Here is a 26215-nt window from a genome sequence, read left to right on the forward strand (position 1 = left end):
TCATGTGTAAAACGTTTCGTGCAGATTACTTAAAAATCCCAGGAGGAGATAGGTTTGAACTGTTTTTCATATAATTCAAAATGGTGGGAGATCTAAAGGTCAGAGGTCAAAAGTCAGAGTGTGAAAGTTCATGAGTAGACGCATGTGTGTATGTAAGTTTTATTGCTGTAGGTCAAACAGGGCATGAGTTGTACCTGTTCAAAGTTGCCATTTTCAATTGAGTGCTATAGCGCCACCTTTTGACGAAAGATTGTGAGATTTATTTCTTGATAGTTTTTCATGACCATCTATCATATGGCCGAGTTTCGTAAAAAGTGTTTGCACGGTTCAGCCAGAACTGGCAAAAACGGCAGAAGAAGAAGAAGAAACAGAATAATGCTAATATCAAAACGGAGCCATGCTGGCAGCCTGGCCCGTAATTAATAATAATAATAATATTGATAATAATAATAAATATAGCTGCAAGCAGCGATAATATGGGGCCAGGAGAGAGAAATGATAATTCCTTTAACAGGTCAGTTCATGAAAGTCCTTGCGGTCTTGTTTCCAATGAGTGCCTGTGAGCAATTAGGGGTTAAGAGTCTTGCTCAGGGACAAATTTCATTTCATCGACACATTTGCTGACCTGGCCTGGAATCGTACCTGGGGCAACCAGAGTCTCTGGCTCCCTAGGCGGGCTCACTAACCACTCAGCTATGGCCACCCCTGAGAGAGAGAGAGAGAGAGAGAGAGAGAGAGAGAGAGAGAGAGAGAGAGAGAGAGAGAGAGAGAGAGAGAGAGAGAGAGAGAGAGAGAGAGAGAGAGAGAGAGAGAGAGAGAGAGAGAGAGAGAGAGAGAGAGAGAGAGAGAGAGAGAGAGAGAGAGAGAGAGAGAGAGAGAGAGAGAGAGAGAGAGAGAGAGAGAGAGAGAGAGAGATAGAGATATATAGAGAGATAGATAGATAGATAGATAGATACGGAATAGATTGAAGAGACATAGAGAGAGACAAATGGAATAGATTGAAGAGACAGAGACATGGAAACGGAATAGATTGAAGAGAAAGACATGGAAATGGAATAGATTGAAGAGAGAGAGAGAGCGCCATGGAAACGGAATAGATTGAGTCATGTTTTTTGCATTTCAACTTAAATGAGTCTGCATCAAGTGAGGCTTGAACCGGCAACCTTACGGTCATGAAGCACGCTTAGGTAGCTGCAACACTACCTATAGTGCTATATCTTTGTCCAGGCTGATATTGTCTGTTGAGGATCACAAACTCTTGCCTTCTGTCATGACCCAAGCCCCTGTTTCACTAACACTAAGATCACTCGTTCACAAACCATTTACCAATGAAGAAATTGTACATCTCCTCAGAACCAAAATTAGTGAAAGTAGCCGATCTACAAGCTCACAAACCATTAAAAGTTGTCAGATTGTACATTGGCTATTTTCACAATGAAGTATGTTATACATTGAAAAAAGATACTCTCATTGCTATCTGAAAAGTTGTGAGATTGTAGATCAGCTGTATGTAAAAAACACTCAATTAAGTATTTCATGTTATCTTTAACAATTGCAGATGTATTCATTGATAGTCATGTTGTGTGAAATGCAACTTAGATGAAGTCTGCACCAAGTGAGGCTTGAACTGGTGACCTTCAGGTTGTGGGGCACACATTTAAGCGAGAAGCCACCAACAGACAAGAACCTGTGAAAAAGGAGATCACACAGATCATACAGTTTCACGCAAATAGCTGAAAAATCCTGGGTTTAAGTGTTTTTCAAACTGCTCAAGATTGCGGACAATCTAAGGGCGGTGCTTACTGGTCAACGTGATAGATGTGTTCCTCATTAGTCAAGGCACATGTGTAAGCAGGTCTAATGGCTGTCGGCCAAACGAGGCATGACTTTTGCCTGTTTAAAGTTTCAATTTTCAAAAAATTGCTATAGCGCCCCCGTTTGACCAATTGGAGTAAGATTGGTTTCAGTGATATTTGGAATGGCCCTTTACATTTCTGCAAAGTTTCAAAGAATGGTAAGTCTGCATGTATGTGTTAGGGGCAGATGAATAATTGTCATAAAACTGCAATATTCATTGGCTCATTAAAGCTTCATTTTTTCACTTATGGAAGATATTTTGCAAACGTTTTTTGGTATAGGTCCAAAGTTCATGTGTAAAAAGTTTCGTGCAGATTACTCAAAAATCCCAGGAGGAGATAGGTTTTAACTGTTTTTCATATAATTCAAAATGGTGGGAGATCTAAAGGTCAGAGGTCAAAAGTGAGAGTGTGAAAGTTGTTCAGCATGAGGAGACGCATGTGTGCATCGAAGTTTCATGGCTGTAGGTGAAACAGGGCATGAGTTGTACCTGTTCAAAGTTGTCATTTTCAACTGAGTGCTATAGCGCCACCTTTTGACGAAAGATTGTGAGATTTATTTTTTGATCGTTTTTCATGACCATCTATCATATGGCCGAGTTTCATAAAAAGCGACTGCACGGTTCAGCCAGAACTGCCAAAAGTGGCAGAAGAAGAAGAAGAAATGGAATAATGCGAATAACAATATGGGTCCATGCTGGAAGCCTGGCCCCATAATAACTCGAAAAGGTCAGGTAGGTTATTGTGGGCCAGCAATGTTCGGAATTCTGTGTGTGTGTGTGTGTGTGTGTGTGTGTGTGTGTGTGTGTGTGTGTGTGTGTGTGCGTGCGTGCGTACGTGCGTGCGTGCGTGCATGCTATACACAAACAGTGGTGGATAGTAACGGAGTAAATGTACTTGAGTACTGTACTTAAGTACAGATTCTGAGGATCTGTACTTTACTTGAGTATTAGATTTTTTTTGATACTTATTACTCTTACTTGAGTACATTTCCGAGACAAATATTTTACTTTTACTCGAGTACATTTCTAAGAAGGCTGTAAAGTACTGAGTACTTTTAGGTTGGCTGTTTCTTTTTTCCACACTTCTGCTCTCACACTAGCATGTTTCTGGCTTCCCTCTCCGCTCTCCTCTTTGTTACATCTTGTATGTGTGTGTAGGAGTAAAAGTGTTTAGTTCTGGTTCCTCAGTTATTTCTATGTTTTTATAGGTGTTTCTGCAGGCTTTGTATAACGTAGTGGTTCTACAAGCACATCAGTGCATGCAGTGCAGGTGGTTTCAGAGAGTTACTTCTCTGAAACAAGAAGAGTTATGAGATCTACTTAAAGAGGCACTATGTAACTTTTTTTAAATGAATGAAATGTCATTTTGTCAAATCTGTATATGGTAGAGTATGTTAATACAATATAACTTTTCCAATTGGGGCGGTTATATTTTGTCTCCCTGCTCTTCTATTGAGACATTTAGATTGTGTCAAAGGTCATGTCTCACTTAGACAAAGGATCTGACATGAATTTTGACCAGATGTGTCAGTATAGGAAATCAAAGGTTGTTTGTGTGGAGACCAAGCAAGTCGACTTGTCAGTCTGCCATCTTGTTTTGACAGTGTGAAGTTCACCGCTGTGCATGTCGGCGCCATCTTGTTTTGACAAGGTGAAGTTAACGGTTGTGCGTGTGGGTAGATATGAAACATCCTCTGCTCTCGTGCGTGTGGGTAGGTATGAAACATCCTCCGCTCTCATGAGAGCAGAGGATGTGGTCACAAAGAACCACATGCCTTGCAAACAACACCTGCCTCTCTGCAACCACCATCTCTGCAGGCATGGAGGCCGATTTATGTGGGGCGGGTAGGGTACTCTACAACAAGTCACACACATCAACCAAGTTTTAACCCCTTAATCAGAAATACCTGATGAATGTCAGTTGGAAACATTGTACTCGCAATAAAATATTTTTTTGCTGTAAGTGAAGACAGTGTGCGCGATCACCATTCTTTCCTGTCTCATGCAGTGGTTGCCTGCTCCTACGCACCTGTCCCAGTAGGTGTGCAAAAGAACCTTTTTTTTAACTACATTTCAAGTCAATTTGATTATTGGCTGATGATGAAACCATAACTGGTATAAGGACGTTGCAGATTACAGGGAGAGAGTTTGAATGACAGAAATCTGTTCACAATAACACACGGTATCAGAGCGAGTACATCGTGCATCCTGTGCACGTTACAAAGCATCACACAACAGTCATCCGACCGACACATTTCCTGTGGGTGCGCGGCTTTCTCATTGGGTGCTCGGGCTCCCCGGCATCCACATGATTGGCGCTAATGTCTGCAGGTCTCTGCACAAACATACACTGAACAGAGAGAATGTTCTGTTTTCTATGTCAACTGTATGCATGCAGAATGAGCATGTAGTATGAGGGGCCGTTTAGGTCAAAAATAATGAAACACTTTCACACACGCTAACGAGACAGTCTTATACTTACTACTGAAATGCTTATACATTCAATTTTGAGACACTTTCACACACGCTGATGAGACACTCTTACATATACTACTGAAATGATATACGTTCAATATTGAAACACTTGCACACTCACTACTGAAACACTCTCACATACATACATACTTTGTAAATCGATGCACGTTCATATATGAAACTTTATACATACTCATCTGAACACTTACGCATACATATGAGAAACAAATGCACATACATATATACTTCTGTGTCATATACACATGCATATGAAATGCTTGCACGCATACAAGTTAAACATTTATACATTTATATCTGAAACACTCACACATACACGTATGAAAAGGCTGCATGCATATTGCTGAACACTTGTACATTTACAACTGAATTTCTTGTATATTATTACAAACTAAAATGAAAACTTTAGTTGCATGTGCAAGCCTTTCACATGTATTCATACGAGTAATTTCAGTAGTATGTATAAATAAATTCAATAATATACATACACATAATTTCAGTGATATGTATAAGTGAGTTCGGTATAATGTATAAAAGAGTTTCACATGTATTCATACAAGTGATTTCAGTAGTATGTATAAATGATTTCAATAACATACATACACATAATTTCATTATAATGTATACAAGAGTTTTACATGTATTCATACAAGTGATTTCAGTAGTATGTATAAATGATTTCAATAGTATATATACATAATTTCAATAGCATGTATAGATCATTTCACTATTATGTATACAATAATTTCACATGTACGCATACAAGAAATCTCAGTAGCATACGGAAGTGGTTTCAAGGTGACCCTTGTGACCCCAGTAGTACAGCAGCTTAATGGCAAATTACAAAAGAATCGTTCCCTTTGTGATGCAAGCATGTAATTTGGCACAGATACTCTCTAAGGGCCACTCTTATGGAAAAGGGCGCTCGCCACTAAAAAATCCAAGATGGCGCCCATTCTTTTCAAGATGGCCGCTACCTTAGCAGAGAAGATAGTGATATAATCTTTCAGGTTGTGATACAAGGATGAAATTTGGCAAACATACTTTGTAAGGGTCACTCTTATGGAAAAAGTAACTGGCCGATCAAAAATCCAAGATGGCGACGATTTATTTCAAGATGGCCACCAGCTTAGCGGAGCAGGTAGTGATATAATCTTTCAGGTTATGATACAAGGATGAAATTTGGCACACATACTCTATAAGAGCCACTCTTATGGAAAAAGGCGCTGGCCACTCAAAAATCCAAGATGGCGACCATTTTTTTCAAGACACTTTAGCTGAGCAGATAGTGATATAATCTTTCAGGTTGTGATACAAGAATGAAATTTGGCACAAATACTTTGTAAGGGCCACTCTTATGGAAAAAAAGCAGTGGCTGATCAAAAATCCAGGATGGCAACCATTTTTTAAGATGGCTGCCACCTTAGCGGAGCAGTAGTGATATAATCTTTCAGGTTGTGATACAAGGATGACATTTGGCACACATACTCTGTAAGGGCCACTCTTATGGAAAAAGGGGCTGGCCACTAAAAATCCAAGATGGCAACCATTTTTTAAGATGGCTGCCACCTTAGCAGAGCAGATAGTGATATAATCTTTCAGGTTGCGATACAAGGATAACATTTGTTACACATACTTTGTAAGGGCCACTCTTATGGAAAAAGACGCTGGCCACTTAAAAATCCAATATGGCAACCATTTTTAAGATGGCTGCCACCTTACCGGAGCAGATAGTGATATCATCTTTTAGGTTGTGATACAAGGATGAAACTTGGCACAAATACTCTTCAAGGTCCACTCTTATGAAAAGGAGAGCTGACCACCCCAAAAAATCAACATGGCCGCCAGTCAAGGTGACTTCCAGGAGTTTTACCACTGTCTTACAGTATATAGCTTATTATAATAGAGTGAATGTCATTGAGCAACCAGGGCACAATTGTGGCATCACTGCTGTGTAACTCAATGTCAGCTAATCTAGTTTTACTAGTACTGTAGTAATAGTATAGCTTATCAGTGTCCCAAATGCTAGTTTTACTAATACTGTAGTAATAGTATAGCTTATCAGTGTCCCAAATGCTAGTTTTACTAATACTGTAGTAATAGTATAGCTTATCAGTGTCCCAAATGCTGTCTAACAGCTCTGGTCAATTAGCTAGTAATAGTTAGTAGATGTAGTTAGATACCCGTGCCTGAATTGACAGGGTGTGCCAGCACGGATCCAGCCGAGCCAAGGGTAAGCGGGGCTATTCATAACTTGTATCTATACTTATCCGGAAGGTGTATAGATCACATGGGACTTAAATGGCACTGGATGAATGATCGGGCTAGGTGCTAGGTGTGTTGGTGTTTTGCTCTACTGCACAACAACCAGCCTGAAATATGGTCTCTCTCCAACATCATCCCAGTGCCTACAGTTGGAGACCTCTCAAAGCCTGACAACTACAGAGGCATCAGCCTGACATGTATCACCGCAAAGGTGTACAACAGAATGATACTAAACAGGATTCGGCAGGCCATCGACCCTCACCTGAGAGAGAACCAAAATGGTTTTCTGGAGGGGAGAAGTACGTAACCCAGATCTTGGCCCAAAGGAGATTGATAGAGGAGGTGAAGAAGGATAACCTGACTGCTGTACTATGCCGCAGAGACTTTAAAAAACGCATTTGATTCCATCCACAGAGGCACCTGAACGATTATATCACTACCTGCTCCGCTAAGGTGGCAGCCATCTTAAAAAATGGTTGCCATCTTGGATTTTTTTGTGGCCAGCCCCTTTTTCCATAGGAGTTGCCCTTATAGAGTATGTGTGCCAAATTTCATCCTTGTATCACAACCTGAAAGATTATATCACTATATGCTCCACTAAGGTGGCAGCCATCTTAAAAAATGGTTGCCATCTTGGATTTTTAGTGGCCAGCCCCTTTTTCCATAAGAGTGACCCTTACAGAGTATGTGTGCCAAATTTCATCCTTGTATCACAACCTGAAAGATTATATCACTACTGCTTCGCTAAGGTGGTGGCCATCTTGGAAAAAATGGTCGCCATCTTGGATTTTTAATCGGCCAGCGCCTTTTTCCATAAGAGTGACCCTTACAGAGTATGTGTGCCAAATTTCATCCTTGTATCACAACCTGAAAGATTATATCACTATCTTCTCTGCTAAGGTAGCGGCCATCTTGAAAAGAATGGGCGCCATCTTGGATTTTTTAGTGGCGAGCGCCCTTTTCCATAAGAGTGGCCCTTAGAGAGTATGTGTGCCAAATTACATCCTTGTATCATAACCTGAAAGATTATATCACTACCTGCTCCGCTAAGCTGGTGGCCATCTTGAAATAAATCGTCGCCATCTTGGATTTTTGATCGGCCAGTTACTTTTTCCATAAGAGTGACCCTTACAAAGTATGTTTGCCAAATTTCATCCTTGTATCACAACCTGAAAGATTATATCACTATCTTCTCTGCTAAGGTAGCGGCCATCTTGAAAAGAATGGGCGCCATCTTGGATTTTTTAGTGGCGAGCGCCCTTTTCCATAAGAGTGGCCCTTAGAGAGTATCTGTGCCAAATTACATGCTTGCATCACAAAGGGAACGATTCTTTTGTAATTTGCCATTAAGCTGCTGTACTACTGGGGTCACAAGGGTCACCTTGAAACCACTTCCGTATGCTACTGAGATTTCTTGTATGCGTACATGTGAAATTATTGTATACATAATAGTGAAATGATCTATACATGCTATTGAAATTATGTATATATACTATTGAAATCATTTATACATACTACTGAAATCACTTGTATGAATACATGTAAAACTCTTGTATACATTATAATGAAATTATGTGTATGTATGTTATTGAAATCATTTATACATACTACTGAAATCACTTGTATGAATACATGTGAAACTCTTTTATACATTATACCGAACTCACTTATACATATCACTGAAATTATGTGTATGTATATTATTGAATTTATTTATACATACTACTGAAATTACTCGTATGAATACATGTGAAAGGCTTGCACATGCAACTAAAGTTTTCATTTTAGTTTGTAATAATATACAAGAAATTCAGTTGTAAATGTACAAGTGTTCAGCAATATGCATGCAGCCTTTTCATACGTGTATGTGTGAGTGTTTCAGATATAAATGTATAAATGTTTAACTTGTATGCGTGCAAGCATTTCATATGCATGTGTATATGACACAGAAGTATATATGTATGTGTATTTGTTTCTCATATGTATGCGTAAGTGTTCAGATGAGTATGTATAAAGTTTCATATATGAACGTGCATCGATTTACAAAGTATGTATGTATGTGAGAGTGTTTCAGTAGTGAGTGTGCAAGTGTTTCAATATTGAACGTATATCATTTCAGTAGTATATGTAAGAGTGTCTCATCAGCGTGTGTGAAAGTGTCTCAAAATTGAATGTATAAGCATTTCAGTAGTAAGTATAAGACTGTCTCGTTAGCGTGTGTGAAAGTGTTTCATTATTTTTGGCCTAAACGGCCCCTCATACAGATGTTACTTAAAATCTGATGAAAAAAGATGTGTAATCACTGTAATCAAAACGCCCTTCATGACAGTTACTCTATGCATTTTCTTTTTTAGAACAGATGGCCTCAGTTTAAAGTTAGCTCCATGTCCTAAGCTTTGAAGCTGAATGTTGTTGTATCTTGACAAAAAGGTCACAGTTGATGGCCCTGGATCTGAGAATTTGTACCAAATAGATTGTCTTTACCACCAAGTACATTAAGAACTGGAATATAATGAATGTGATCTGAGTGCAGCTATGTCAGCGATGTGTCACTCATTTGTGACTCCTGTTATTTCCTCATGAGAAAATAATTCTCTTTTGAGGCTCTGGGGTCAGCTCTGGGGACTGCGCTTTTGTGGTGGCCCACATCAGATCTGCTAAATCCATCGAGATTATTAAGTCCTCACAAAAAACTATTTTAACTCCTATCTAATGTTTTCTACCTTCTGTGTACATACTGTAGGTGTAAATGAACAATCTCGCTCTATGTCTGTGTCTCCTATATGCAGGCATGTTATATGTGTTTTATACATGTTTTTGTGTTTTTGTTCTTTGATTTGATGTATTACTTTTCTTTTACCTGCGCTTTGGTCAACTAAGGTTGTGTGAAAATGTGCTCTATAACATACATAGTTTGATTGATTGATTGATTGATAAGCTAGTAACTCCCATCATGATGACTGACTATCAGATGACATTACCTGAGTCTCAGACACAGCAGAGAATGTAAAGGAACTACTGGCAGTAGAAACATAGCAGAGAATGTAAAGGAACTACTGGCAGTAGAAACATAGCAGAGAATGTAAAGGAACTACTGGCAGTAGAAACATAGCAGAGAATGAAAGGGAACTACTGGCAGTAGAAACATAGCAGAGAATGTAAAGGAACTACTGGCAGTAGAAACATTTCTACTGCCAGTAGTTTTGAATACTTAAGTATATTTAAAAGCAATTACTTTTTTACTCTTACTTGAGTAACATTTTGACTGAGCTACTTATACTTGTAGTGGAGTAAATTTGACCAGGAGTATCTGTACTGTATCCCAACTCCATCTGAAATTCTGAAGACACAAAGTTGAAAGTTGATTGCTCCGTAACACAAATTGGTGCTACAGCTTTTGTACCTTAAAACATTTTACTCCTGTGAATTCAAACTAAAACTCCTCAAGAGAACTGAAAATGGAGGTTGTTCCAAAGGTATCAGGTGTCTGCAGCAACACCCTCCTCCCCTGAATCAACATGAGGGTGCACCAGGTGATCTCATCACAGTTCCAACCTGGTTTCTGGATTAAATCACATCCAAGCTAAAACAGTTTATAAAACACACAGCTAAGATTGTCAATGAGAGATGAAATAGTGTGTGTGTGTGTGTGTGTGTGTGTGTGTGTGTGTGTGTGTGTGTGTGTGTGTGTGTGTGTGTGTGTGTGTGTGTGTGTGTGTGTGTGTGTGTGTGTGTGTGTGTGTGTGTGTGTGTGTGTGTGTCAAAGTCATTAGTCAAAGTTCACATTTAAGGATTAAAGGACGACTTCACCGATTTTCAACCTATCTTCATATAATTGGTCCTCACTAATACGCATGATAAAATGGTACAATTATTTTCTACTCAGCTTTAACATGTGACTGGGCTCACCAAATTCTGAAGACACAAAGTTGATAGTTGATTGCTCCGTAACACAAATTGGTGCCACAGCTTTTGAACCTTAACCCATTAAAACCCGGGAAAGCATCACATTGGTTCTCAAAGTGGGGTCCGGGGACCCCTAGGTACCCAGCAAAAGTAGTTAATATAGCATCACAATCATTTTAACCACTTAGAGCATTATTCTATACTTTGGCTATTCAAAAACAGCAGATATACAAGCTCATAGTGTGTCACTTTATTCAGCGCAATGAGCTTGTAGATCTGACATTTCTGAAAAACATTTTTGCAAATCTTTGAATATACTGTATAAAATTTCTGCGATTTTGTTTTACTCAAATCTTTGCTTCTGGGGTCCCTGGAACAAAATATTTTGAGATGAGGGGGTCGGCAGCCAAATACAGTACATATAATTTTAGGTGGTCCTTGACATGAAACAGTTTGAGAACCACTATACAGTAGTAACATAAGTTTTTCAGAAAACTGTTTGGATTTAGAAGACATTTTTAGAATTGGCATCAGGTCTTAATGGGTTAAAACATTTTACTCCTGTGAATTCAAACTAAAACTGAAAATGGAGGTTGTTCCAAAGGTATCAGTGTCTGCAGCAACACCCTCCTCCCCTGAACTGAACCTCACATCAACATGATCACAATTGTGACTGCTAGAAACACTACTAGTAATATTAAACGACAGAGTGGACTAGGACAGTTCCTGGTGCCCATCCCTTGCAGTGACCCTGGCCCAAAGCTGCCTGAACTTGACAAAAATATTAGAATGGCCCTGTTCAACATCCATGCCCTCACAAAGGAGAAAACATTTTTCATAAATTATCTTATTAGCGAAAACAAACTTGAGTTTATTTTCCTTACAGAAACATGGTTACAGTCAGATGGAGCATCCTTCCTAATTGAAACCTCACCCCCAAATTATACATGGCTGGCTGCCATCTTCTCGAATAGATTTAAATGCAAACCCCTGAACCGTGGCATTTTCAGCTCATTTGAATATATAGCCATTAAAATTGAAAGTACAACTCCCACACTTTTGGTCACCATCTATAGACCACCAAAGTACTCAACCTCTTTCCTAGCGGAAATCTCAGATTTAATTACAGTTTGTGTGACTAATCATGATAACATTCTCCTAACTGGGGACATAAATTTACACATAGACAATAAAACCGCACAGCCTTGGATTTCCTACAAGCACTACACCCCTTTGACCTTGTACAACACGTTGTTGGCCCAACCCACAACCATGGTCACACCCTAGACCTAGCGATTTCTAGAGGGCTAACCACTGTGGTCGACAGGATTATTGACCACTACTGTGTATTTTTAGCGGCGCTAGCCGCTCTATACCTTTAGGTATAGAGCGGATATTAGCCCTCTATACCTGGCTTTTGCGTCAACGTTCTGATTGGTCAGGCTCGTCAAGGTTCTGATTGGTCAGGTCCGTCAACGTTCTGATTGGTCAGGTCCGTCAACGTTCTGATTGGTCAGACCCGTCAACGCTCTGATTGGTCAGACCCGTCAACGCTCTGATTGGTCAGACCCGTCAATGCTCTGATTGGTCAGACCCGTCAACGCTCTGATTGGTCAGACCCGTCAACGCTCTGACTGGTCAGACCCGTCAACGCTCTGATTGGTCAGACCCGTCAACAAAGTGATTGGTCAAGCTTCACGTGACACATGGCTAACACATTATAAACACATATCGATGACAAAATGTATCAAAGGCGCCGCTACCTTCACACAGGGTGTGATTTTTAGCGGTGCCAACCGCTCTACACTTGGCTTTGACTCCGTGTCTGTGTGTCTGTCTGTGTGTCTGTGTGTCTGTGTGTCTGTGTGTCCGTCCGTATGAGCCCGGGATGAGCACGGCAAAGAAGCAACACCTACAAACACACGCACACACACACACACACACACACACACACACACACACACACACACACACACACACTCACACACACACACACACACACACACACACACACACACACACACACACACACACACACGGACTTGGAGATTGCCTATGCCATCTCTCCTCTCATTGGCCACACGTGCCACTGGTTATCAAAGAGGGGTCCAGGGACCCCCAGCGTATGTTATGTCCGTCCGCCCGTATGAGCACGGGATGAGCACGGGATTTTAAACAGCTATAACTCCAGTTTGCAGCATGCCACCAAGTCCAAATTTGGTATGTGGACTTAGACCACCAATACGGGACGAGCACGAATTGCTGAAGCCCCGCCCCCTCTGTCTTCCCATTGGCTGGCCTTTAACCAGCCATAACTCAAGTTCGCAGCATGCTACGGAGTACAAATTTTGTACATGGACTAAAATCACCAATAGGGACGAACTGTAATTACTTAAGCCCCGCCCCCTCTGTCTGCCCATTGGCTGGCCTTTAAACAGCCATCATTCCAGTTTGCAGCATGCTACCAAGTACACATTTGGTAAGTGGACTCAGACCACCAATAGGGACGAACTGAAATGAGTTAAGCCCCGCCCCAAAGGCACCGCTTCCTTCACACAGGGTGTGATTTTTTAATGACACTATCCCAGGCTTAGAAAAAAAATGTCACCAAATGCCCTATAAAAAGGCGCTTTATTGGTCCCTCTTCAGCTGCCATGTTCTCAGACCACATGTGCATCCAGACCCAGGCTCTTCCTGACAAAAATAGGTCAATTCATGAAAAGGTAAACAGTTTTAATCACAAATTAAGGTCAACCATAGACATAGTAGCACCTGAGAAAATCAAAAAGAAACCACAAACCATGGCCACGCCCTGGAAAAATGATCAAACTGGCCTGTTAAAGAGAGAATGCCGCAGAGCTGAGCGTGCCTGGAGGAAAAGTAAACTAACAGCCCATCGGGAAATCCTCTTAAATTGCATCCACACATACAATAAAGCTCTACGCAACGAAAGGCAGGCTTATTTCTCTAAAATAATAAGTAATAATAGCAACAACCCCAGAATATTATTCTCCACTATTGACCGGCTTCTAAATCCCCCCCACCTCAACGAGCATCTCAACCAACCCTCACAGTCAAAGTGCGAGGAGTTCGCTTCATTCTTCGAAGACAAGATTACCAACATCCGAAATAGCATCTCAATTCATAATAATATTAATACAAATCCCCCCATGACTAGAGTGATTTTGAACCACCTACATAATTTTAATGAAATGAATGAAGGGGAACTCCGGAAAATTATTTCTGAGCTAAAATCCTCCACATGTTCACTGGATGCCATCCCAACCTCCTTTTTTAAAGAGACAGTAGACTGCTTTATCAATGAACTACTGGACATTGTTAACTGCTCCCTAACATCAGGCACTTTCCCAGACCCCCTTAAAACCGCTTTAGTTAAGCCATTACTCAAAAAACCTAACTTAGACTCCTCTGTTATGATTAACTACAGACCAATTTCCAACCTGCCCTTTGTAGGTAAGATTCTGGAAAAAGCAGTGCTGAAACAGCTAGAGCTGTTCCTTCATCAAAATAACATGTACGAAAAGTTTCAGTCCGGTTTCAGAGGCGGACATAGCACTGAGACAGCACTTATTAAACGTATTAATCAGACTGAGCACAGACCTGAAGAAAGCTTCTGTCCTTGTCCTCCTCGACTTGAGTGCCGCTTTCGACACCATCGACCATGGAATACTCCTGAACAGACTTGAAACCCGGATTGGTCTCTCAGGACCCACACTGAACTGGTTCCGCACCTACCTCACAGGCCGGAACTATTCTGTGAGTCTTGGAGACTATGTCTCAGAGAAGCGAAGTTCCCTATTTGGTGTCCCCCAGGGCTCGATCCTCGGTCCACTGTTATTCTCCCTTTACATGCTCCCACTTGGAGAAATTATACGTAGTTATGGTGTCCACTTCCACAGCTATGCCGATGATACCCAGCTGTATCTATCCGTAGACCGAAACAACAGTGACTCACTTCATCCCCTGCTCAACTGCCTCTCCAGCATTGAGCAGTGGATGAATAGCAACTCCCTGAAATTAAACCAAGATAAAACTGAAATTCTCATCATTGGCACAGATGCTCAAAAGCTTTATAGTCATGAATGTACTTGGAAATCTGTCCGCACAGGTAAAACCAACTGTGAAAAACCTGGGTGTTATCCTCGACTCCGATCTCAATTATGGAAAATACATAAGCAATGTCACTAAAATAGCTTTTTACCACCTGAGAAACATTGCAAGAGTTAGACCCTTCCTCTCCTTAGAGGACGCCAAGAAACTGACGCATGCCTTTGTTTTATCGAGACTAGATTACTGTAATGCACTTTATACAGGCTTACCCAAGAAAACTACTGAACGGCTGCAACTTATTCAAAATGCAGCAGCCAGAATCCTAACGAACACCAGGAAAAGGGACCACATTACGCCTGTACTTGCGTCATTGCACTGGATCCCTGTGAAGTTTAGAATAGATTTTAAAGTTATTTTACTTGTTTTTAAAGCCTTGAATGGCCTAGCACCTTGCTATCTGTCAGATCGCCTAGAGAGGTATGTCCCAGGCCGCCCCCTCAGGTCACTCGGTGCTGGACTGTTGACTGAGCTGTCAACAAATGGCAAGAGACATGGGGAGGCTGCCTTTGGTAGCTATGCACCAAAGATTTGGAACCTACTCCCCCTGCATATCAGACAGGCAACCTCGGTTGACGGCTTTAAGAGGCAGCTAAAAACCAATTTCTATGGCCTTGCTTTTAACTGATCTCCTGTTAACCTGTTCCACCCTACACACTTTTTCACTGTTCTGTATTTTTCTCTTGTCTATATTTTAACTTACTGTTTTGTTTAACTTGTGTTTTTTAACCTGAATGTAAAGCACTTTGAACTGCATTTATGTCTGAAAGGTGCTCTATTAAATAAAGATTATTATTATATTATGAGGGTGCACCAGGTAGTCCATGAGCCAGACAAGATTTCATTATCGAAAGAGTGGGCAAAACCAAACCTATATTAAATTGTTCATAGGGTCAATACGAGTAAATAAATATATGATAACCTCTCCACAGGAGTAGCTTTTTCATGGTTATCACACATTTTGTTATTTTCCCCATACAGGGCCGGAGTGGGACTCCAAATCTGGCCGGGAGATACACACCCACCCAGGCCACCCTGCGCGCGCGCAGCGCGCGCCGTTTTTTTTTGGGGGCCCTTTTTTTGGGGGGCCTTATTTTTGGGGGGCCTTACAAAAGGGGGGCCTTTTTGGGGGTTAAAGGTAGGGGGGAGGCCCGCAGCTGCACTAAGCTGCAAGCAACACTGACTGCATTGAATTGAAATTGACTGTGGTTGGCCTGGCCTGAGCTTAGGAGAGATTTTTTTTTGCTGCATCACTTAAGCGCCGCGCTGGCTGTGGATGGCTGGCCTGACCTGATATTTTTTTTTGATGCAAAAAAAAAAAAAAAAAAAAAAAATTTTTTTTTTTTTTTTTTTTCAGGCAGGCCATTAGAGGGCAGGCCACCGGGAATAGTCCCGGTCCTCCCGACGGCCAATCCGGGCCTGTCCCCATACGTACATGACAGGTGAAGAAATGCCAAAATTTAAAAAAGAGTTATCATAATGAAACTTCCTGAGTTGATTACTTACATGAAGACAATGATTTATCGTATTACAAGTTTTCTGAAATTGTATATTTAAATATGCAAATTAAGCATTTAGTCCATGAGCCTGAGCCCCAAAATTGAGCCAGATATTGAATATTCCATTGTTAAAAACCTTTGACTTCAACATCTTAACAAAATAAAATAAGTATGTTGACTCTGGCTTTGTCCAATGTTCCAATGTTGATTCAGGAAAGGTATGCAAATGTGGGCATATTTTCCTAATGCCTAATTTGCATATTTAAATATACGATTTCAGAAAACTTGTAATACGATAAATCATTGTCTTCATGTAAGTAATCAACTCAGGAAGTTTCATTATGATAACTCTTTAAAAAAAAAAATCACCCCCATGTACGTATGGGGAAAATAACAAAATGTGTGATAACCATGAAAAAGCTACTCCTGTGGAAAGGTTATCATATATTTATTTACTCGTATTGACCCTATGAACAATTTAATATAGGTTTGGTTTTGCCCACTCTGTCGATAATCATTGCTCAATTTTGGGGCTCTGGCTCATGGACTAAGGTGATCTCATCACAGTTCCAACCTGGTTTCTGGATTAAATCACATCCAAGCTAAAACAGTTTATGAAACACACAGTTAAGATTGTCAATGAGAGATGAAATAGTGTGTGTGTGTGTGTGTATGTGTGTGTGTGTGTGTGTGTGTGTGTGTGTGTGTGTGTGTGTGTGTGTGTGTGTGTGTGTGTGTGTGTGTGTGTGTGTGTGTGTGTGTGTGTGTGTGTGTGTGTGTGTGTGTGTGTGAATGTGCGTGCGTGCATGTGTATGTGTGTGTACGTGTGTGTGTGTGTGTGTGTGTGTGTGTGTGTGTGTGTGTGTGTGTGTGTGTGTGTGTGTGTGTGTGTGTGTGTGTGTGTGTGTGTGTGTGCTTGTGTGTACGTGTACGTGTACGTGTACGTGTACGTGTACGTGTACGTGTACGTGTACGTGTACGTGTACGTGTACGTGTACGTGTACTGTACGTGTGCTTGCGTGTGTCTGTGTCTGTGGGTGTACGTGTGTGTGTGTGTGTGTGTGTGTGTGTGTGTGTGTGTGTGTGTGTGTGTGTGTGTGTGTGTGTGTGTGTGTGTGTGTGTGTGTGTGTGTGTGTGTGTGTGTGTGTGTGTGTGTGTGTGTGTCTGTGTGTGTGTGTGTGAGTGAGTGAGTGAGTGAGTGAGTGAGTGAGTGAGTGAGTGAGTGAGTGAGCGCACATGCGTGTGTGTGTGTATGTGTGTGTGTCATATTCACAGCCCTTTCACAACAGCATCATCCATGAAACAGTACTTGTGTGTCATAGTATTCCATACTAGTATACCTCTGGCTAGAGTCCAGAAAGGTGTGCACACACAGTGCAAGACACACACATATACAAACGCAGAATAATTCAGTGTAACACAGGTGAGCCAGCCAGCCACGGATGGGGGGGGGGGGGTGAGATCTACCACAGGGACCCCCTGGAAACCCCTCAATGACCCCTGAGGGTCCCCAGACCCGCATCGAGAACCACCGATCTACACAAAAAAGATCTGGCAAAGTAAGAACTAACAAAAAATGTTGTAGTGATATTTAACTGAACATAAAGAACTGTGTTTAGTGCATCTCATGTGTTTGGCAGGTGAAGAATTAAACTTCAGAATGAATCCACATTTAAAAAGTAGTGAACCTGTGTGTGTGTGTGTGTGTGTGTGTGTGTGTGCGTGCGTGCGTGCGTGCGTGCGTGCGTGCGTGCGTGCGTGCGTGCGTGCGTGCGTGCGTGTGTTATAGGCTAATTATGTTTAATAATTGGGGCTTTTATCCTACTATTGGCAATGTATTGACATTACATAACAGAACAAAATATTGTTGTAGGAATTATGTATTCCTGCACTGTCCACTTAAACGCCATTTCGTTGCTGTCAGGAACAAAACCTCATATTTTTGCTATCTGGCAGAAACCTCCATCTCCATATTCTTCCCCTAAAAAATGTTTTGTGTGTTGTTGTTTTTTCTAAAAAAAAAAATGCCCTACTTGATCATCATACTACAGCGTCACACAAAAGCATCAAAAGTAGCAGATCTGCAAATTGTCGATCTGTTATTTTTTTTATTTGAATCCTGAAAAGTAACCGTTTTGGACATACATTTGTATGAGGTTTCCACCCGACATAGACGATATGTCCAAAACTGTTACTATTCTGGAAAAATGTGTGTTCCAATGGATCCAATTGGCAAAAGTTATTATTTAGTCACAATCTCTAATAACGCTAATACGTTTCATTGGTTCAGTGGCAATGTGATGCGTTGTGAGCTTCTCGATGCTACTTTTGTGACACTGTACTATGACAAAGTAGGCATGGCATGGAGACGCAAGGTTTCTGCCCGACAGTAACAGTCAGAGTTCAAGTGTCTAAGCGCACCGTGCTGATCTGAGTACATAGACCTACTGTAGTACATACAAACACAGCACATATTATCTCCATATTTAAACTTGTTGTGTTTTTTCCCCGTAAATACTTGATCACACGAAAGTATCAAAAGTAGCAGATCCACAAGCTTTAAAAGGGGCGCGAAGTGACACATTTGAGCTTGTAGGTAGGCTACTTTCTGATCCATGTGGAACAGAGGTTCTATTTTTAGTTTCCTGAAAAGTAATCGTTTTGGACATACAAGGTTTCCACCCGACAGCAATATCTTTAAATAAATACTGTATTACCTTTGTTTGTGTGTTTGTGTCGGTTGATCAAACTCTCCTAGCTCTCTGCTCTTTCTTTCTCTCTCTCTCTCTCTCTCTCTCTCTCTCTCTCTCTCTCTCTCTCTCTCTCTCTCTCTCTCTCTCTCTCTCGTGTCATCACTTCCTATTTCACTTGTTTATCCTGTATACTGTGTCGGTGCATCCACACATGAGCGTCAAGTTGACGCTAGGGTCGCAAGCCATTGTTCCGGTTCCGGCCATTTTTGGCGGTTACTCAATGAAAACCGGAACCCGGATATGCGCTTCAGACGCGCATCGGGACGGAACTTCCGTTTTTTAACTTAACATGGGAGTGGATGGGAGTGGATGGGACTTCCGACTTCCGAGCGCCAACTTGACGCTCATGTGTGGATGCACCCTGTGGGTACATACACACATGTCCGTTCGCGACCGTACAGACGGCCGGAAGTCCCATCCACTCCCATGTTAAAAAAAAACGGAAAGACGGACGCAATCCGGTCCGGAAAAAGCACATCCGGTTTCCGCAACACATTTGTATACATAACAAAATTGCCGGATCCGGAACAATGTCTTGCGACCCTAGCGTCAACTTGACGCTCATGTGTGGATGCACCGACACAGTATACAGGATAAACAAGTGAAATAGGAAGTGATGACACGAGAGAGAGAGAGAGAGAGAGAGAGAGAGAGAGAGAGAGAGAGAGAAAGAGCAGAGAGCTAGGAGAGTTTGATCAACCGACACAAACACACAAACAAAGGTAATACAGTATTTATTTAAAGATATTGCTGTCGGGTGGAAACCTTGTATGTCCAAAACGATTACTTTTCAGGAAAGACATGGGGAGGCTGCCTTTGGTAGCTATGCACCAAAGATTTGGAACCTACTCCCCCTGCATATCAGACAGGCAACCTCGGTTGACGGCTTTAAGAGGCAGCTAAAAACCAATTTCTATGGCCTTGCTTTTAACTGATCTCCTGTTAACCTGTTCCACCCTACACACTTTTTCACTGTTCTGTATTTTTCTCTTGTCTATATTTTAACTTACTGTTTTGTTTAACTTGTGTTTTTTAACCTGAATGTAAAGCACTTTGAACTGCATTTATGTCTGAAAGGTGCTCTATTAAATAAAGATTATTATTATTATTATATTATGAGGGTGCACCAGGTAGTCCATGAGCCAGACAAGATTTCATTATCGAAAGAGTGGGCAAAACCAAACCTATATTAAATTGTTCATAGGGTCAATACGAGTAAATAAATATATGATAACCTCTCCACAGGAGTAGCTTTTTCATGGTTATCACACATTTTGTTATTTTCCCCATACGTACATGACAGGTGAAGAAATGACAAAATTTAAAAAAGAGTTATCATAATGAAACTTCCTGAGTTGATTACTTACATGAAGACAATGATTTATCGTATTACAAGTTTTCTGAAATTGTATATTTAAATATGCAAATTAAGCATTTAGTCCATGAGCCGGAACAAGAGCTTCCGTTTCGTAGTGACCCGTTTCACGCCAGCAAACGGAGATGTGTGTATGTACCCAGTGAGGTAGCAGTCATCACATAATCTGAGGTTACATTCTGTCTCCCTTCCTGTTTCTTGTGCAGTCCACTTCCTGCCATTCTGTGGAAATCCAAACCATGCCAAGGCAAGGCAAGACAGTTTCATAGCACATTTCAACAACAACGCAATTCAATGTGCTTTACACAGGACATCAAGCAAAGGAAACACAATTATACAATGATGTTAGAATGCATAAAACAAAATAAGTAAAAAATAACAAAAAGTTTAACAAAAGTAACTCAATCAAAGGCAGCGGCAAACAGAAAGGTCTTTAGTTCACCATCTTGTTTTGACAAGGTGAAGTTAACGGTTGTGTGTGTTGGTGGAAACTGCAGCATCCTCTCCCGAGAGGAGAGGATGTCGTCACAAAGAAGGCTGCAGATTTAGCACTGAGAAATGACAGATGTGAAACCTTCAAACAACACCTGCCTCTCTGCAACCACCATCGAATCGAAAACATAGTCAGAGAGAACTATTTCTGCATTGGCTTGTCTTGCACTGTGGGAACAAACACCACCAGTTTTGAAGCGGTAAAGTTGATTGTGCGTGTTGGTGGTACATATGAAACTGCAGCTAACAGCTCTGTCTGGTGTAGTGTAGAGAACAGGGCCGTGGGAAGACGTTTTAGGTTGGAGGTGCTTTATATTGTGGCCGGGTGGGGGTGGGGCACCGAGGACAGCAACACTGTTCCGAATGCATACGGTCATTAAAAAAAGCTATAAAAATCCAAAGGAGTTTACAGTAGGCTACACTTTGGCAATTTATTCTCAAATTATCCATAGCCGACTTTCGTGTCATGTTTCACCAAGGAGTGACCCTAACAGTTTGCTCTAGTTTTTAATTTGCTTGAAATTGTCAATATATTTAGTCATCCAGTTTTTGTCATCATAGTTTAGTTTTTATTTAGTTAGGGGGGCTGTGAGAACGTAACATTCTCATAGCCTACTGTGAATGAAAGCTGGATGATCCCGTTTGTGTAGGGAAGTGCACACCCTCCTCCTATCCACATGTGTGGTGTGTATACCAACTAGTCTCTCCCTAACATTTTACTTTTAATTTGTTGACGAAATTGTCAATATGTTTAGTCATCCAGTTTTCGTCATCATAGTTTCGATTTTATTTGTTTTTTATTTCGTTTTCTTCAGTGGGAAAAAAGGTAGTCGCCTATTTTTTTTGTCATACAGTAGGTTTAGTTGACAAAATTAACTAATTTAGTACTATTGTATACTTTGTCTGTTCAAAAATAGCAGATTTGCTGAAGTTGTAGATCTGCTATTTTTGAAAGAGAGAAACAAATGTTGAAAACCTTTGAATACACTTACTTTGGCACTGAATCAGAGTACCACCACTGCTTGTTGATACTTTCTTCTTTTATTTATTTTAACCACGTTAACCACGGAAGGTAGTAAAGGCTATAGTGATTTTACACAACGTGAATTTATGCAAGTGAAATTTGTAAATTACATTTTTTATTACAGAACTAATCCACTAGATGGCACCAATATTATTTACATGAATATGCAGCAGTTATAATCCACATAGTTTTGTTGGCACTTTCATTTTCATGGCTACAATATTTTTGTTCTGTTATGTAATGTCAATACATTGCCAATAGTAGGATAAAAGCCCCCATTATTAAACATAATTAGCCTATAGAAATTTTGGGGGCATCGGTTCCCTGAGCAACACACACACACACACACGCATGCGCGCGCACACACACGCACGCACGCACGCACGCACGCACGCACGCACGCACGCACGCGCGCGCACGCACGCACGCACACACACACACACACACACACACACACACAGATTCGCTACTTTTTAAATGTGGATTAATTCTGAAGTTTAATTCTTCACCTGCCAAACACATGAGATACACTAAACACAGTTCTTTATATTCAGTTAAATATCAGTACAACATTTTTTGTTAGTTCTTACTTTGCCAGATCTTTTTTGTGTAGATCGGCGGTTCTCTATGCGGGTCTGGGGACCCTCAGGGGTCATTGAGGGGTTTCCAGGGGGTCCCTGTGGTAGATCCCCCCCCCCCATCCGTGGCCGGCTGGCGACAAGACTTTATGTCTTTTCTTAAACTAGAAAAAATTAAGTTTACATTGAGAGGATCAATCAAAAAAAATTACTTACAGTGGCAATTTTTCATAAAATGTCTGTTTTTTGTTCGTTTTTTTCTTTGTGTTATCGTTTACTGTAATTTTATTTTTGTCTTGTGATATTGTGTTTTTATGTCAATGTCAAACAAATCTATGGAGAGCTGTATTATTTAATGGCTGAATGTTAAAATTGCTATTCTCCAATAAATAGATTGTGGTGAATGGGCCGGTCAGCTACATTTAAAATGCAAATAAGACAACACTAAGGCTTTGCCAGTCTCTCACCTGTGTTACACTAAATTATTCTGTGTTTGTATATGTGTGTGTGCTTATCTTGCACTGTGTGTGCACACCTTTCTGGACTCTAGCCAGAGGTATGGAATAGACCTCTTAACAGATGACGTCACACTGATAAGAACCAGTATGCGTGCAACCAGTATGCGTGCAATGAAACCCATTCTATCAGGTCTCGCTAGGACGCGCCTCACCAACCAACACACAAGAGGGGGTTGGGGTGTACTGAAACCAGCGCACCCCAAAACAACAGGTTGAGAATTGATTGTGTGAAACAATCACCTGTGCATCCAGTCTCAATGTTGGTAAACAAATAATTGGTCTATACTATGACACACAAGTACTGTTTCATGGACACACACACACACACACACACACACACACACACACACACACACACACACACACACACACACACACACACACACACACACACACACACACACACAGTGTATGGTAGTTCAACAGATCTTCCTTTTGACAAGATGTGTTCAGAAGAAACGGCAGCTTCACACCGGCGACTAATCTAATCACCTCCTGCCTAAAACAAACTCACTAAACACAGCAGCTTATCAGATGACGTTTGATAACACAGCAGCTTATCAGGTGATGCTTATCAGGTGACACAAAGCATGGGTGTGGGACTGTTACTGAAATCCTTGAGTTTTGTTTGTTGGGAAAAGAAACTGCAGTAGTCAGGAGTCAGGACACATTTGTATATTTGATGTGATTTTCACATTAGTTCACGGCCTGAAGTGTAAGTAGTGATACTTCACAATTCCAGCGGTCCTGTCGGTTCCGTAGTACCGGTCCAGTCCTGCTCGGTCCAGTCCGCTCTGTAGTACCGGGGTTGGAATCGTCTGCGTTGGAACCATCATGGCACCGGTCGGTCCTCCTGAGCCGTTCCTGGACAGACCAGGCTCTCCTCCGGTTCCGTGGGTCCAGTGGATCAGAGAGTTCAGCCTGTTTCTGGATCAAGGTTAGTTGGACATTTTCCCTTTAGTTTTTATTTGTATTTCAGTAACTAAAATGTTTTGGTCAATTCTACGTTTGTCTATTTGATTAGTTTAGCGGTTCTCAAAGTGAGGTCCAGGGACCCTCAGGGTTCCAAATGGACCCTTACAGGTCTGTAACTCTGAGAGTGTACAAAAGGAACCAAATGGACCCTGACGGGTCTGTAACTCTGAGAGTGTACAAATGGAACCAAATGGAGGTTCCATTTGTACATTCTCAGAGTTATAGTGATCCTTGAAATTAAAAAGGTTTGAGAACTATAATAATAAGCCTGGTTGTACATGTGGACACAGAGCGCTATGCAGAGGAGGAGGACAAGAGCCGAACACTGCTACGACACCTCGGTCAGGAAGGATGCAGAGTTCTGTGCAGTGTCCTGGACCCCAACGGAACCCCAACCAGAACCAGAACCCAGACCGGGACTCAAACTAGAACCTGGACATATGAGGAGATGGTGTCTGCTCTCACCAAGCACTACGACACGAAAAAGAGTCAGTCCCAGACATCTTTAAATTTTAACATATATTCACTGTGCACTCGCACGTGTGTGTGTGTGTGTGTGTGTGTGAGAGAGAGGTGTTTTTTCAGTGAGTGCTAGTTTAGTTTAGTTAGTTTAGGTCGCCGCGGAACCCATTTTAGAAGTGTGTTGGGCCAGGGACCCCCATAACAGAATATTGTTCACGATATATATATATTTTTTCTAAAATAGTTGTGATGCGACACGTTATGAGCTTGTAGATCAGGTATTTTCATATAGACAAAAAACTAAATAAGGTTTAAGTGTTTAAACTGCTCCACATTTTTCTGGGGACCCCCTGGAACCCCCTCCCCAGACAGCCCAATCTGACCTCTTTTGACTCCCAGTAAGTCAAGAAGAAAAGCCGATCGATCAGAGCATCATTAATATTATTTTATCTTTCAGAAATTAAAGAATCAGAATCCGAACGAATCATGAATTCATTTACAGCTTAAGTTTTGATCACATTGTCTCTTTTTGTTACAGGGAACAGTAAAATGTATACAGCAGCAGCAGTGGGAGGAGCTGCCTTTTTTGGATGTAAGTTCTCGTCTGCTATTGGTTGGATTCAGAAGGTAAAGTTCTCTTCTGTTATTAGTTGGTTTCGGGAGGTTAAGATCAGTTCTCTCTCTCTCTCTCTCTCTCTCTCTCTCTCTCTCTCTCTCTCTCTCTCTCTCTCTCTCTCACAGTAGGTGCTGTGTTTGCAGCTCCATTCGTCCTGGCAGGAATCGGGTTCACTTCTGCCGGAATCGCCGCCGGCTCATACGCCGCCGGTATGATGTCATCAGCCGCCATAGCCAATGGGGGAGCAGTGGCGGCAGGAAGTCTGGTGGCTGTTCTTCAATCAGCAGGTAACTGAGGGAATCGAACCTGTGACTTAAATTGGTTTCTACAAACAATAACTTTTCTTTTTTTGTATAACTTTTTTCCCCAGCTTTCTCCCTCTCCCTCTCAGCTGTCCAACTGTCTGTCTCTCCTACACTGTCTCTTTCTCTCATCTGTCCTACTGTCTGTCTCTCTTCAGGTGCAGCAGGTTTGTCAGCAGGGGCGTCGGCTGTTGTAGGCGGAGTCGGAGCAGCAGTGGGCGGTGCCGTGGGAGCGCTGGTGATCGGGGCAGATGATGATGGAACAGCAGGGGGCGGAGCCCCAGGGGGTGATGGAACAGCAGGGGGAGGAGCATTAAGGATTTGATGACTCTGATCTGATGACTGTTCATAAACATGTCAGTTGATGATTTTTATCAATTAAAACTAATTGTTGATTATGAATATGAAGTTCAGGAGTCTCTTCAATGAGCCCACATTGTTTCTGGATTCATTGAGATGAACCTTAACTCATTGCTCTGTACATAATGACATTTAATTATTGCCTTTTAGAGTGACAGTTGTAAAATGTCAGACATGTATGCTGTTCTTCACGTAACGTAACTTTACTCCAGCAGTCGCATTTACGGCCGTCCTGGTACCCACGCGAGATAACCCCCGCCATGTCCGTACACTGAGAAACGTGTCCTTTGGCAAAACTTGTCCATGCCCGTGGCACATTTCTTATTTTGAGAAGAAATATATATGTTTTTCATTACTGTAAAAACATGTTGGTCACAAATATTCGCAATCTAATCTTTAAAATAAATGTTTTGATAGTTTTGGTGACTGGTAAAGTGTGGGGATGACATGCTCATCAATATGTTGCAGGAGATCGTGTGGTATTGTACATGATACCCGTTCACCCGGAATTTCATCGTTTTAGGGGCAAGGCCTTTGGTGTTGCCTTTGGTAGCCGATGTCCAGTATACAGGGTTAAAGTGGTTGGACTGATTTAGATGACATATTAACA

General features: G+C 41.4%; 1 protein-coding gene across 3 annotated transcripts; it reads left to right on the plus strand.

The window, feature by feature from the left end:
• Positions 1–19560: 19560 nt before the first annotated feature.
• Positions 19561–25675, plus strand: LOC311062521 (uncharacterized protein). 3 transcript variants are annotated; one of them, XM_084081621.1, is made up of 6 exons: positions 19561–19625; positions 23633–23827; positions 24156–24353; positions 24866–24919; positions 25069–25230; positions 25404–25675. In XM_084081621.1, the coding sequence occupies exons 2-6, from the start codon at positions 23725–23727 to the stop codon at positions 25568–25570; spliced, it is 684 nt and encodes a 227-aa protein (XP_083937747.1). In that variant the 5' UTR covers positions 19561–19625; positions 23633–23724; the 3' UTR covers positions 25571–25675. The 3 variants fall into 3 exon arrangements, with proteins under 3 accessions (XP_083937747.1, XP_083937746.1, XP_083937745.1); XM_084081620.1 differs by having other exon boundaries at positions 19574–19625; positions 23591–23827; XM_084081619.1 differs by lacking the exon at positions 19561–19625 and having other exon boundaries at positions 23156–23827.
• The last annotated feature ends 540 nt before the right edge of the window (positions 25676–26215 follow it).

This window comes from Gymnoscopelus microlampas (genome assembly GCF_963454915.1).
Source record: "Gymnoscopelus microlampas genome assembly, chromosome: 16".
NCBI classification, from domain to species: Eukaryota; Metazoa; Chordata; class Actinopteri; order Myctophiformes; family Myctophidae; genus Gymnoscopelus; species Gymnoscopelus microlampas.

Excerpts from the sequence above, each read along its gene's own strand:
- LOC311062521 (XM_084081621.1), top strand. The coding sequence starts at position 23,725 with ATGGCACCGGTCGGTCCTCCTGAGCCGTTCCTGGACAGACCAGGCTCT. Across the intron at positions 24,354-24,865 it reads GCACTACGACACGAAAAAGA|GGAACAGTAAAATGTATACA; the intron begins GTCAGTCCCAGA and ends TTTTTGTTACAG. Across the intron at positions 25,231-25,403 it reads GGCTGTTCTTCAATCAGCAG|GTGCAGCAGGTTTGTCAGCA; the intron begins GTAACTGAGGGA and ends GTCTCTCTTCAG.